The sequence below is a fragment of the Pelodiscus sinensis genome, chromosome 2 (genome assembly GCF_052426305.1).
Source record: "Pelodiscus sinensis isolate ZL-2025 chromosome 2, ASM5242630v1, whole genome shotgun sequence".
Classification (NCBI taxonomy): Eukaryota; Metazoa; Chordata; order Testudines; family Trionychidae; genus Pelodiscus; species Pelodiscus sinensis.
The window spans coordinates 66,488,408-66,503,423 of NC_143053.1; the positions used below are offsets into that span (position 1 = coordinate 66,488,408).

The 15,016-nt window shown below is 45.2% G+C and overlaps 1 protein-coding gene across 2 annotated transcripts in view; it reads left to right on the top strand.

Moving 5' to 3' along the window:
- Positions 1 to 8,669: 8,669 nt before the first annotated feature.
- LOC102445823 (DGAT1/2-independent enzyme synthesizing storage lipids) overlaps positions 8,670 to 15,016 on the top strand; it is a 38,897-nt gene continuing 32,550 nt past the window's right edge. For both annotated transcript variants that reach the window (XM_075920691.2, XM_075920688.2), the window contains exons 1-2: positions 8,670 to 8,775; positions 13,847 to 14,229. In XM_075920691.2, coding sequence (XP_075776806.2) covers positions 13,914 to 14,229 — 316 coding nt within the window. In that variant the 5' untranslated portion in view covers positions 8,670 to 8,775; positions 13,847 to 13,913. The remainder of the gene's footprint in view (positions 8,776 to 13,846; positions 14,230 to 15,016) is intronic.

Consider the following 15,016-nt stretch of genomic DNA (forward strand, 5'->3'; position numbering starts at 1 on the left):
TTAAAATTTACATATTTTGTTGTGGAATATTTAAATCTATGGTTTACTATACCTTACTTTAAACAATTACAAATTTTCTTCACACAATATATTACAAAATACATGCATGACATGGTCTATCTGGACATGATCTATCTTTCTCCCATTAGCAAGGAGAAACAGATGTAAAACCGGTTTTGTGATGCTGACTTTTTTGCGTCAGAATAAAATTGTCTGCTATCATGTGGTTAAGCATCTCCAATGGATTTCTTTCAGTTTAACAAACCTTTCCATTTACTTTTAGTATTTGGTTTGAAGTTGCCCACTGGAGAGTTTTGCTTCTTTTTGACTTGTTTGGTTTGGAGTGGAGCGGTTTTGGGGAAAGGGCTTCCCTTCCTGTCCTTCCCCCACCCCCATATAATTCTGTTATTTAAAACTTCCAAAGGAAGGTGGAATTCTATATAACTAGAGAGGGCCTACCAGATTTAGTCTTAGTGTCACAAATCTTTTCTTTATGGCTTGTCTTCACCTGCTGTTTGAGCCCACCTCAAGCATAACTATAAAGAAGAAAAACACACCTGATAGAACAACGAGAAGTCCTGTGGCACCTTATAGACTAACAGATTTATTGGAGCATAAGCTTTCATGGGCAAAGACCCACTTCATCAGATGCGTGCATCTGACAAAGTGGGTTTTTTCCCATGAAAGCTTATGCTCCAATAAATCTGTTAGTCTATAAGGTGCCACAGGACTTCTGGTTGTTCTTGGAGATTCAGACTAACACTGTTATCCCTCCGATACTTGACACCTGATAGAGTAAATGAACTGTAGATATATCCTTAAATAGCTGTTGATTTGTGACCAAGGGGTGTCACAGAGTACCCTCCTGTCCCAGTACAGCCCTGAAGGTGCTCTGCTCTCAGTTCCCTCTTTTGGCCCTCAGAAGAACTGATTCTCAGGCCAGAATACTTAAAGACCTATTTGGGATTTGAACCCACCCCCATAGAAGTCATTAGCAACATGACAGATGTGATACTTTGGAAACATGGACTATTCAGACTATTGTTGAGATGTGACATACGCTATGGACGCCTAGAATAGTCAAAGACTTGTATTAGCTTTATAAATGTTATACGAATTGTATCTTCACCTTAATATAGGAATTCAAATAACGAGTGGCTAATTAATGCAAATTACCAATGCAGGTCACAAATCTGTGGGAGTTTCATCCCCAAGGGATCAATAGGACTGGCCAACAAAGAACTGTAAATGGTACAAAGTGACTAAACTGATGTAGGGATATAGGGTCACTCACCCTTGATCCAAGAATGGGCATGAGTCTATGACCAAGAGGGACAGTACCTGTGAAGTACTTTGGGACCGATCAGATTTCCCATATGCTGTACTGGCAACAGGAGTTGAGCACAAATCCCAATGGCTGAGGAGGAAGATCCATTTGTCCCTCAGACTGAAAGGTTCATGGTCACTGTACCCAAGAGGAGGAGACACAGTGCTGCTGGTCAGGGGCTCCCTTTTGAGAAGAACAGATGCATTCATCCGCTAACCTGACTTGATATCCTAGGAGTTGTGCTGCCTGTCTGGAGCCTGCATTGAGACATGAAAATTGACAAGACTCATCCATCACTCTGATTACTACTCCATGTGGTCACTGCCAGGTCTGAGCGTGAAAAGGTCAGCAGTGACTATAGGTTTCTGGGAGCAAGGGAGAAGGCAAATGAGTCAGGAGTGCAGGTTGTGTTCTTGTCCATCCTCTCAGTTGAGAGTAAGGACCTAGGCAAACACATGCACATCCTGCAGATTAATGCATGACTTGTAATTGATATTGACAGGAGGGATACTGTTCCAGGAAGAATATCTGGTAGGAAGAGGTGGGGGTCCACCCAAGGGTGTCCGAACCTTTGCAGGTCACTTTGTGGGTCATTGACGCTGGAACTAGGGAGTCAGGGGATTGTGCCATCCACTTTTAACATCAGCATAGTTGGAGCACAAGGGGTGGCATTGCTACCTCAAACTGCAAGCTTTGGTCAGGTATGGAGTGTCACTAGCAAGTGGGCAGTATTTTGCAGTGGTGTTGTCCCCCCAACTCTAAGCCTTGGGCAGGCATGAAACTGCACTGGAAGGGCAGCAGAGCTGACACTTCTCCATGCCTCCCTGAGGGGAGCAGTTTGAGTGGGACAACATTGCCCCTGCTCTCCAAACTATGCCCATGTTAAAATGTGTGGGGAGGGGAACTTGGCCCCCAGGCTTTGTGGATCCTGACACCATTGGGTCCATCTGGATAACAGGGGAAGAACATCTTCCTGCACCAACTTGCCAACTTAATGAGGAGGGCTTTAAATTAGGCTCAAAGGAGACAGATGATGAAAGCTCTCAGGTAAGTATAAAAAAGAGTGACCATAACTGAGGATTATATATTGTAGGGGACATGAAAGATTACCATAGGGCCACAAGAGCAACAAAAAGAAAATCAATGGGGGAATCTGCTCAATACCTTAGGGCTGTGTCTTGACTGGCAATTAAGAAGTCTATACTAGCCGCTTGAATTTCTACAAGAACACTGACGATCTCATGTAAGAAATCAGTGCTTCTTGCTGAAATACTATGCTGCTCCCGTTCGGGCAAAAGTCCTTTTGCGCAAAAGCTTTTGCGCAAAAGGGCCAGTGTAGACAGCTCTGATTTGTTTTGTGCAAAAAAGCCCTGATCGCGAAAATGGCCATTGGGGCTTTTTTGCGTAAAAGTGCGTCTAGATCGGCAAGGACGCTTTTCCGCAAAAAGTGCTTTTGCGGAAAAGCGTCCGTGCCAATCTAGATGCTCTTTTCCACAAATGCTTTTAACAGAAAACTTTTCCGTTAAAAGCATTTGCGGAAAATCATGCCAGTCTAGACATAGCCTAGAAGTTTATACACAAAAGTAAGGCATATAGGGAATAAACAGAAATAACTGGAAATATTAGTATATAATAGTATAAATTTGGTGACTCTAGCTCTTTCCATTTAGTAGGAGGTCTTGAACAAATGGGCTTGCAGACAGACAAACAGACAGACAGATGCACTCTAAAATAGATAGATAGATAGATAGATAGATAGATAGATAGATAGATAGATAGATGTGTAACATAGGCTGAGTTACCATAAGAATCTTAGCTATTTCCTGACTTGTGTATTTAAATTTAGAGTCTTAGTGTTGTATTATATATATATTTTAAAATTGCTACTTTTAATATTTATGAGTATGGATTTATAGGGCCAGCTAACAATATATACAATCAATGAAAGAGAATTGCCTGTTATTTATTTATTTTTCATTAGCCCAGAGGAACCCCAACAGTAATGTGATTCTTTATTTGAAAAGAGAAATCACCAGTGTCTTGTATTTAAATTGTTACTTTTTAAGGATATGAGGCAAATATAAAATATCCTGTCTATTAGTTTCTTATAAAGTAATGCCTTTGTACAGTACCTCACTCATTGTTACACAGTTCCTCACCAACACACAGCTGTGGTTGTAATATCATTGACTTATGAATTCATTGTCTTAAATTCTCATAATTCTTCATAGATTTGAACATTGTTTAATTAGAACTGATTGAAAATTCTGACAGAACTGTTTTCTGTTGGAAAATGCTAATTCAATTAAACGGGGACCTTTTACAGGTTTAATTTAATTAGACATACTGATTTTTGTCAAAATGTTTGATGAGACATTTGCAAAGTGCTTCATTTCAGTTATCATTTTGACATTTATATTATAATATACATAAAAGTTTTGATAAGTTAGTGTAGATATTGCCAAAACAAAATGTAAACATATTTTTTTTGTGGGAATTTTTGAAATGTTTACTTTTTTCATTCTGATTCAGGACTAAAGGAAATTTTAAATGTTGGAATTTCCTGAGGAATGGAATTCTGAGATTCCAGCAGCGCTAGTTTTCATCTCAAAACACTCTTCTCTGCCACTCTCACTCTTGCAACTGAGGTTTCCAAACAGTGGTGCATAGATTACTTGCTGGGTACATATGGAGGGACTGGTTTGACTTGTTATAAGCTGGTAAATTGCATGGAAAGAACATGACATTAAAAGATTTCCCCATTTCTTTTCCATGATAGCAATCAGTTTAATTGTCACAAGAATGAACAAGGGAAGGGATGTGATTCATATAATCATGACTCAGAGGAAAGCTTGTCCTTGAGGCCTTTATTAAGAACACGTGGAGGGTTAACAAACATATTTTAGGCTTGGTATACACTGAAAAGTTAGGTCAACAAAGCCACAGCCCTGACTGATGTGACTATATCCCAATCTCACCTCCAGCGTAGACACAGTTATGCTAATAGAAGAATGATTCCATTAATATAGTTACCATCATTCAGGAAGGTGATATTCCTGCACTGGCAAACACCTCTCTCAGGATATGTCTGCAGGTTTTTTTTTTTTTAAAGTAGCCTTTTTCGAAAAAACTTCACCTGCATCTAGACTGCAGCCGTATTCTTTCAAAAGTAAATCAAAAGAACGGGCAGTTTTTTCGATCATGGTAAACCTCATTTTATGAGGAATAATGCCTTTTTTCAAAATAGTGATAGAAATGTAGCCGTGTTAGTCTGGTGTAGCTGAAACAAAATACAGGACTATGTAGCACTTTAACAACTAACAAGATGGTTTATTAGATGATGAGCTTTCGTGGGCCAGACCCACTTCCTCAGATCAAATAGTGGAAGAAAATAGTCACAACCATATATACCAAAGGATACAATTTAAAAAAATGAACACATATGAAAAGGACAAATCAAATACATTACAAAGATAGCTTCCCCAATTATCACCTCTAATACCATTAGCTCACAGACATTTACCTTCCTCCTCCCCCCCGCATCCTCCTTCTGTTCTGAAATTTGATTTGTCCTTTTCATATGTGTTCATTTTTTTAAATTGTATCCTTTGGTATATATAGTTGTGACTATTTTCTTCCACTATTTGATCTGAGGAAGTGGGTCTGGCCCACGAAAGCTCATCATCTAATAAACCATCTTGTTAGTCTTTAAAGTGCTACATAGTCCTGTATTTTTTTTCAAAAGTTCTCTTTAGAAAAAAGGCGCTATTGAATGCAAACTGTGCTTTTTTGAAAGAGAGCGTCTAGATTTTTTTTTGAAAAATCTGCTTGTAGCCTAGATGTTCTTTTTCGAAACAGGCTTGTAGTCTAGATGTACTCTCATTGATGTAGGCTGCATCTACACTACAGTGTTATGCTAGCATAGCTACACTGACATAACTATGCAAGTACAGGCAGTCCCCGGGTTACATACAAGATAGGGACTGTAGGTTTGTTCTTAAATTGAATTTGTATGTAAGTCGGAACTTGCGTCCAGATTCAGCCGCTTCTGAAACTGACCAGCGGCTGACTACAGGAAGCCTGAGGCAGAGTTGCTCTGCCCTGGGCTTCCTGGAATCAGCTGCTGATCAGTTTCAACAGCGGCTGAATCTGGACGCCTGAGACAGAGCAGCTGGGGCGCTGTCGGGTTGGTCCCCGCAGCGCCGCACCTCAGCGCTGCGGGGACCAACCTGGCAGCACCCCAGCAGCTCTACCCCAGGTGTCCCCAAGTCAGCTGCTGCTGAAACTGATCAGCGGCTGATTCCAGAAAGCCCGGGGTAGAGCAACTCTGCCTCGGGCTTCCTGTAGTCAGCTGCTGCTCAGTTTCAGAAGCGGCTGAATCAGGACGCCTGGGGCAGAGCAGCTGGGGTGCTGCTGGGTTGGACCAGCTGCTCTACCCCAGGCGTCCGCTAGAAAAGCCTGGTCTGCTGGGGGGGGGAGCGCTAGCTGCGCCCCCCCCAGCAGACCAGGGAGACGCGGGCGGCGGGACTGCCGAGACATGCCGCGATCCCGCCCGCATCCTCTGTGGTTTTGCTCCGCATCTCCCTGGTCTGCTGAGGGGGCCCTCCCCCAGCAGATCAGGGAGACGCGGAGCAAAGCCGCGGAGGACACGGGCAGCGGGACCGCGGTGCGTCTGGGCTGTCCTGCTGCCCACGTCCTCCGCGGCTTTGCTCCGCATCTCCCTGGTCTGCTGGGGGGGCCCCCCCAGCAGACCAGGGACACGCGGGCGGCAGGACCGTCGAGACGTGCCTCGGTCCTGCCTGCATCCTCCGCGGCTTTGCTCTGCGTCTCCCTGGTCTGCTGGGAGGGCCCTCCCCCAGCAGACCGGGGAGGCCCTCCCCCAGCAGACCAGGAAGACGGGGAGCAGCTTTTCTCACCCCGGAGGACGCGGGCGGCGGGACAGCGGCGCGTCTGGGTGGTCCCGCCGCCCGCGTCCTTCGGGGCGAGAAAAGCCCCATTTGTAACTGTGGATCTGACATAAGTCAGATCCGTGTAACTCGGGGACTGCCTGTATAGCCTTTGTAGTGTAGACACAGGCTTAAGAAAAGATTTGTAAAACCTATCTTAGGCCATGTCTATATAGAAACTTTGGTCAATGCAAGTTATGTTGGTCTACAGCTGCTAAAGTTAGTAAATTGCTTATGTGCAGGTAATACAGACATGTTTCTGTTCGAGAGAGGCAAACACCAGAAAGTGATGGGTAGATTGGTGGGATTTAAAAACAGAAAGATACACAAAAATCAAATGCAGTATTTAATCTATCTAATATTAAATGTATTTGGTTAGTCATTCAAATCCAACCTTTTGCACGTATGGTATATACAAAGCCCTATATATAAACACAGTTTCAGTTGGAACCAGAGTTGATTCATTTCCACTGAACTGATTTTATATTAACTATGTGTTGATTTCTTCTCCAGATATTTGCCAATGTTATCCCTAATGATTACTCTTTTTTTTCCAACTAAAAAGCTTAACCCAAAGCCTAGTGAAGTCATTGGAAATCTTTCAATTGATTTCAATAGACTTTGGAATGACCCTAAGTACACTTGTGAATTAACCATGGGGAGTGAACCTCTTCTTTACCTTCTAATGGTAATGAGTAAATACTGTTCTGCTTACACTACAAGGACAGCAGAGATGAGTGTTCATAGCATCACTTTCTTCTCTTCAAATTAATTTGCTAACTCACATAAAAACTGCCTTGTCTTCTCTAGGATTTTACCATGAGTTAACTCTATTTAAGACTATGCCTTTTTTCCTAGTGAAGACAAAGTGTTAGAGATGTCAGAGGAGGGTAAACCATGTGAAAATGGATGTTGGCACTTTCCTAATTTTCCTTTCCTCCCATTCATCTCAATAATACATTCTGTCCCTTAGTTGTTTTGTTTCCTCCTCTACAAGGTATCTGTTTGGGGTTTTTTGTTTGTTTTTTGGTTTTGGTTTTTTGCCTAATTATGAGCAAGGAGGGAGAGGGAAATAGGTGGGAGACACTCTACAGGGACAGAACAATAATGGTCTTAGGACAGTTGAAGCTGATCAATGTGGTGATCAATTTTGCCCATAAGTCTACTGTATTAGAATTTGGCCTTGAGTGGGTAACTTCACATGCCTGTTATCAAACAGAAGGTATGTCTAAACTATGTTCTATTTTTGAAAGAGGATATGAAAATTCCTGTGGAATTTTTCTTTCCATCTCACTTTCAAAAGCAGAGCTTTCAAAAGTGAAAGTAGTCTGGATGCATTTTTTTGGAGAAAAAAACCTTTTTCAAAACAACTGCGTAAACCTCACTTTTTAAGGAAGAGCAGTTTTTTTGAAAAAGTTTTTTTTTCTGAAAGTGAGATCGGAAGAAGATATGCAAATTCCATCGGAATTTCAAAAATAGAGCGTAGTCTAGGCATAGCGCACAAGTTTAAGGATGCCTTATTTATCAGAATATCCAAGCTATTACTTTAAAGGAAGGTTGGAAAGTGGTTGACAGTGGTAAAAGCAAAGTGAATCAGTAAATGATTCAGCTGTAATTCACAGGAAAATGATTATGCACCAGTAACTGTCCATCATCTTCCCTCCTCTTTTTCCTTTCTTCCAAACAAAATTCCATATATTAAAATGTTATAGCTCCCTCTTCCAGGCATGAGTAGTATTTATGAACCCTAATACAAAATGTCATAAATGGAAGAAAGGGGAAATGTATAGTAATGAATATAAATCATAGAAATAAGAGATCTAGAAAACTGATAAAGGAAGCAAAGTGACACAAGCAGAAATCTATGTCCAGCAGAGTTAAGGACAATCGGGAGTTTAAGTATACTGGAAAAAAGAATCCTGACACAAGCTGGGGTCCATTGCAGGATGGAAAAGGTAGAAATAGCAATAATCATTCAGAAAAGGCAGATGTGTTCAATAAATATGTGGTCTACATTTAGGGGAAAACAGATCATATAGTTTTATTTCAGTATGTTCAATAGCAACAACTACAGGTAGGCTGTTTTAATTCAGCAGCCCCAGATAACTTGCATCCAAAACTTTTAAACGAGCTGGCTGAGGAGTTTGGTGGACTGCTAATGCAGATTTTTTTCAAAGCAGAAGTACCGAAATAGGTTTTAAGACGTCCCTCCTGGTCTTGGAATCTAGGAAAAGATGAGCGAAGTCACCCCTCTCTGCGCTTGCTTCAGACGGAGTTGAGCCAAACGAGCAAGGTATCTCAGGTTCGCAGAGGCTTATGACCCTGGGGGCTTTATCACTGGGCGCGGAAGGGAGCGGCTCAGTGGTTATAAGCCGAGGTACAGCTGCCCCCGCGCCCTGTTGCAGTCGCGCCAGTTGCAAGGTGTGTGGTGCGGCGGCTCCCAGCGCGGGAAGCGAATTCTCCAGTCCCCAAAATAAACCCACCCCCAGGCGGGGGCTGCAGGTCAGTGAGGGGGAGCGCGGCGCGGTTCCCGCCAACGGAGCGCTGCCCACCTCAGCGTTTTCCATGTTTTCTTGCCCCCGCTTCATGCTCCCTCCCAAGGCCTCGGGACCGGGGGGCTGAGAGGGGAAAGGCTCCCGCTTGTGCCGTGGGCCGATTTCCACACCCGCCTTTCTGCCCGGGTGCAGCCTCCCCCGGCGCTGCTAACCCAGCCCGGACCCACCCAGCCTGCTTGGCGGAGGAGCCGAGCCGGAGCCAGGCGCGCGCCTTGCGCGCAGCCGGGCAGAGCAGCTGGGGTCTCCGGAGCGAGGCTGGCTCCAAGCGGCGGCTGCTGCGCGGGGGAGCAAGAGGCCCGGCGGGGAGCAGCCGCAGGGTTCGCGTCCCTCCGGACTGTAGCGCGGTTCCTGCCTCGCGCCACCCGCCCGGCTTCTGCCCCTTCCAGAAGCCTGGAACCCAACCACCCTCACCTTCCCGGGGGCTTGGCAATTCTTTCGGCCCCTCTGCTTGGCCTGGGACATTTAATCTCAAAATGTTTAATTCTGGCAAAGTTATAAACAAGTTAAAACAGGGTTTTATAATAAGAAGTGTTTGTTAGGCAACCTTCGTAGGTGATGTTCTCAACCCCGCCCGCCTTGAATAAACTGTAAAGCTGGGGTTCTAATCTTTCTTCATAGTCATAAGAGTATTCTTGCAATGCGACTGCAAGCCACCTTGTTATCTATCCTCTTGTTTGTTACCAGTGTACTGAATGTTGGATGGTGTCACTGCTGGAGAAGGAGAACAAATATCTGGCAAATTAGCCACCTTGTTACACAGGGCATGGCTCAGAATCTAGGGGTTTTGTAGTATCACTTCATCTCAAAGTCCTTTGCACAAAATTATTTATTAGTCCTCACAATACCTAAAACAACTCTAGAACAAGGCTAGGACTATAACAGAGTTTAAAGAGAAGCTAGATAATTTCATGGAGGTTAGGTCCATACAAGGCTACTAGCCAGGGGATAGAAATGGTGTCCCTGGCCTCTGTGGCTATGTCTAGACTGCAAGCCTCTTTCGAAAGAGAGCGTCTAGACTGCACGCGGAGCTTTCGAAAGAGCAAGCCGCTTTTTCGAAAGAAAGCACCCAGTGAGTCTGGATGCTCTCTTTTGAAGAAGCCCTATTTACATTCAAGAACGCCTTCTTTCAAAAGAGCACTTTCGAAAGAAGGCGTTCTTCCTCGTGAAATGAGGTTTACCGCCGTCGAAAGAAAAGCCGCGTTCTTTCGATTTAATTTCGAAAGAACGCGGCTGCAGTCTAGACGCAGGTGAAGTTTTTTCGAAAAAAGGCTCCTTTATTCGAAAAACCCCCTGAGTCTGGACACAGCCTGTTTGTCAGAGGCTGAAGAAGGATGGCAGGAGACATATCACTTGATCATTGTCTTTGGTCCACCCTCTCTGGGGCACCTGGTGCTGGCCACTGTCGGCAGACAGGCTACTGGGCTAGATGGACCTTTGGTCTGACCCAGTACGGCCATTCTTATGTTCTTATGTTCTAACAAATACCACTGAAAGTCGATGTATTAAGCAAAGACTCAAAGATAGCATTAATTATGTTATGGTTTATGTTATGATATATTTGGAGGCAGTGCCTCTTGCTTGTTACACTTACCAACCCCCCTTTCTGTGGGTAGGCAGCTCCAGCTTCCCCTCCTCTCCACTTGGTCACCGAGGAGGGCCAGACTGAGATGTGGCTCTCTCCCCCCAGCTGCCAGGCCCCCCCAAGGCCAGCCCAGCCTCGGCTCTCCGCCCTCTCCAGCTCCTTCCACCCTCACCCCCTGTCCCTAGCTGTTTCCTCCCCCCAGCTGCCAGGGAGGGAGGCTGGAGCAAGGCTGACCTGGGTTTGCCCAAGACCTAGGGGCTCTGTGAGGAGGCTGGGGTGCGGGATGGAGGTGTGGCTCCCACCTCCCTAGATCACTGGAGAGGGGGAGGCAGCTTGTGGCTTCCACCCTGCTGCCCTGGAGCACCAGGGAGCGGGGAAGGAGAAAGGCCACGCAGTTCCTATAGCTGCTCAGCATGTGGCTTCATGGCCCCCCACTGGAGCATCTGGGAGGGGAGAGAAAAGGCTGCATGGCTCGCAGCTTTGGTCCCCTCCAGGGAGGAGAGGTGCTCTGAGGCCTCCCCAGGCCCTGTACTGCAGTCGAGCACTGGAGAAAGGGGAGGGAGGGACACGAGAGACGTGATGACATCACTCTGCCATCCCACAGGAAAAACTTTTTTTAATATATATTATATATCATATCAAAAGCCCAAGTGCTATAGTTAAGATTTCATAATGGCTTCCAGTGGAAGAAAAAGAAGCAAGTGGGGAGAGGACCGTTTAAGAAGGAAAAGGTTCCTTGTTTTGGTACCTTGATCATCTTGCTCTCTGATTGCTAGCTTTCCTTTGGCTGCTGTGCCCAGTCCTTCTTAATTCTTTTAAAATATATTTTTCATGTTCATGTAGCTTCTGACCCACTAGTTGTGCTTTCTCAGTCTCATTTCCTAATTCTCCCCTCCTCATTTGATCTTCAGCCTTAGAACAACTCTTTTGCTCCCCACGAAAACCTTTGATTCACTTTTGTTCTGAATAAAAACTCTTGAATCTCAGGAATATTATTTCAGTACTCTTTCTCTTAATCACCTAATCTCCATGGGTATGTCTACACTACAAAGTTAATTCGAACTAACAGCCATTAGTTTGAATTAACTTTAATAGCAGCTACACATGCAAACTGCTAGTTCGAATTTAATTCAAACTAGCGAAGCGCTTAATTCGAACTAGGTAAACCTCATTCTACGAGGACTAACGCCTAGTTCGAATTAAGTAGTTTAAATTAAGGGCTGTGTAGCCGCTTAATTCGAACTAGTTGGAGGCTAGCCCTTCCCAGGTTGCCCTGGTGGCCACTCTGGGACAAACCAGGGAAATTTTTCTGCCCCCCTCCCGGCCCCGGCGCCCTTAAAGGGGCACGGTCTGGCTACAGTGCCCGTGCCAGTTGCAAGCCTGCCAGCACCCAGCCAGCAGACCCTGCACCTGGCACGGCATGGGCCAGCCACCCGCTGCCACCCAGCCCTCCACCTCTTCCCAGGACCAGGCTGGCGGCTCCCAAGAGCCTGCCCAGAGCCGCAAGAGGCGGGAGCCCGCCTGGTCTAGTGCGGAGATCGTGGACCGCATCGAGGTTTCGGGCGAGGCCTACAACGTCCACGACCTCCGCACTAGGCACAGGAATGCGGCAGGATAGCTGCCAGCCTGGCCACCAAAGGCCACATGTGAACCCAGGAGCAAGTTTACATGAAAATCAAGTTGTTCCAGTGAGACCCCTGACCCTGAGCCCTGATCTTAGAACATAAGAACATAAGAATGGCCGTACTGGGTCAGACCAAAGGTCCATCTAGCCCAGTAGCCTGTCTGCTGACAGCGGCCAGCACCAGGTACCCCGGAGGGGATGGACCGAAGACAATGACCAAGCGATTTGTCTCGTGCCATCCATCTCCAGCCTTCCACAAACAGAGGCCAAGGACACCATTCCTACCCCCTGGCTAATAGCACTCCATGGATCCAACCTCCATGAATTTATCTAACTTCTCTTTAAACTCTGTTATAGTTCCAGCCTTCACAGCCTCCTGTGGCAAGAAGTTCCACAGGTTGACTATCTGCTGTGTGAAGAACTTTCGCTTATTAGTTTTAAACCTGCTGTCCATTCATTTCATTTGGTGTTCTCTAATCCTTCTATTATGGGAACTAATGAAGAACTTTTCTTTATTCACCCTCTCCACATCACTCATGATTTTATAGACCTCTATCATATCCCCCCTCAGTCTCCTCTTTTCTAACCTGAAAATTCCCAGTCTCTTTAGCCTTTCTTCATATGGGACCTGTTTCAAACCCCTAGTCATTGTAGTTGCCCTTTTCTGAACCCTTTCCAAGGCCAAAATATCTTTTTTGAGGTGAGGAGACTACATCTGTATATAGTACTGAAGATATGGCGTACCATAGTTTTATACTTCCCCTCCTCCTCCTTCCCCTGGCTTCCCCCATCCAGCTCCCTCATCCCAGGTTTCCCCTTCCCCTCTCCCACCCTCTCTCTTCCCCTCTCCCACCTCCTTTTCCCAGTCTCCCCAGAGGTTAATCCCCCCCCCCCACAGTTTTGTTAAATAAAGAGAGGTTCTATTTTTGAACACACGTGTCCTTTATTTTTTACATCAGGAAGGGGGCTAGGGAGGGGTAAGTGGAAGGAGGTGAGGGAGGAATGGGGAACGATGCCCTGATGGGGAGGACTGGGGTGGCTCTGTGGGCTCCTCGGACTGGAAGCTCTCCTTCAGGGCCTCCTGGATCCTGAGAGCCCCCCGATTGATCCCCCCCGGATGTCAGCCTGCGGCAAGTGCAGCCGGGCTGATGGCCGAGTGCTGTGATGTGCTGAGTGTGGGCACTCAGGGCACTCCAAGTCAGGACTGCTTTGCTGTCCCTCATCGAGTTAGACAAGCAAGCGGGCAACCCTGAAAACTGTCTATCGGGTGGGGGTTGGGTCCCTTTAAGCACACCCCTCGGCTAGCCTGAGGCAGCAGCCCCACGCTCTAAGTCCTAACCTGATGCCCTGCCAGCACTGGTTCCGGCCAGCCTTAACTTCGATGAAGGGTCCACTCAATGTAGATGCGCTATTTCGAATTAGCAAAACGCTAATTTGAATTAGTTTTTAGGTCTAGATGCAATAATTCGAATTAGGTTAGTTCGAATTAACTAATTCGAATTGTTAGTTCGAATTAGTGCTGTAGTGTAGACATACCCCATCAGTGTTGCTCTTTATCTCCTTGCACAGGGCTTCCATGACCCTTCAATCCGTCATAGGCCAGGATCCTATGCTGCTGTCAGTCCCCTCTTCTGCTGATTTTCCTCTGGCACTACTACAGTGTGTTTGTGTTTGCATCCATAACATATATCACAAGTCCTATTTCAGATGAGAAAAACAGAATATTAAGAACATCATTTAAATACAATGAATGCAAATCTGTAACTTCTCTGTAGTTTAGGAATAAATGAACAAACTGTTCTCTCTTTCTAGGAGCAAGGTTAAGAAGCTGTTTATGAAGACAGTTTGATTCAGTTTGCCAAATTTATTTCAACAGACGATGATAAATGAAAGTGAATCCCATATGTTACAGCAGGAATCCGTGATTAGCTTGACCTGGCTGACATACATATTACAAGACTGGACTAGCGTTGAGTACTACTATTTATACTATATTGTCTTTTTCTTGTGGATGTTACCCATAATATTATTTGTACCTCTTTTAATTTTCATAATCTTCAGTTGCTTTTTAAAACTTCTCCTGTTCATTTACAAGAGAAAGAACAGCTTACGTGAAAATTTTTCCAGTAAGGCCTGGGACAATGCAAGGTTCCTGGTGGCATCCTTATTTAGTGTGACTGGAAAACTCTGGCACGGTAAGACTTCTTTTCCCTCTGAACACTGTTGTATTGTGAGATGCTATCATTTGATTATTAAAAACTGGTATCCTCAACTTTTTGTGGAGTTAAATGTTGTGGAAGATGATGAGCACCAAACAGATCATGGCGGTGGCAAGTGAGGGCAAGTGTGCACTGACAGACGGGGTTGGGCATGGCCACTACAGCCTGTGAATGGCATGTGTATGGACTGCGAGGGGGTGAGGAGGGCAAATACACTGCTGCTTGGCCCGTGCTGTTCCCAGTTTCTTGGCTAACTCCTATGTAAAATTCTGGAATCTAAAAACACATAGTGATTAGTCCCCTTTATTCTTCACTGGTGAGGCCACATTTGGAGTACTGTGTCTAATTCTGGGGCTGCCATTATAGAAAGCATTGGAGAGTCCAGTGGAGGGCAACCAAAATAATTAGGAGGCTGAAGCATGTGACTTGTAAGGAGAGGCTGAGGCTATGTCTATACTACAGAGTTTTTCCAGGATACCTAAACTCCGCTGCATCCAAGCAGGCACGTTCTTTTGGAAGCTCTGTATTCCTCATTTTATAAGAAATAAAGTCTCTTCCAAAAAAGGAGGTTTTTCCTACATTTGGCCCAGTGTAGACGGGCCAAATGTCAGAAAAGCCTCTTCTGAAAAAAGAATCGGAAAAAGAACTGCAGTGTAGACATAGCTTGAGGGATTTGGGCTTATTTAGTCTACAAAAGAGAAGAAGAAAGCGGAATTTGATAGCAGTCTTCAACTTCCTAAATGGGGGATGGAGAGAACCTGTT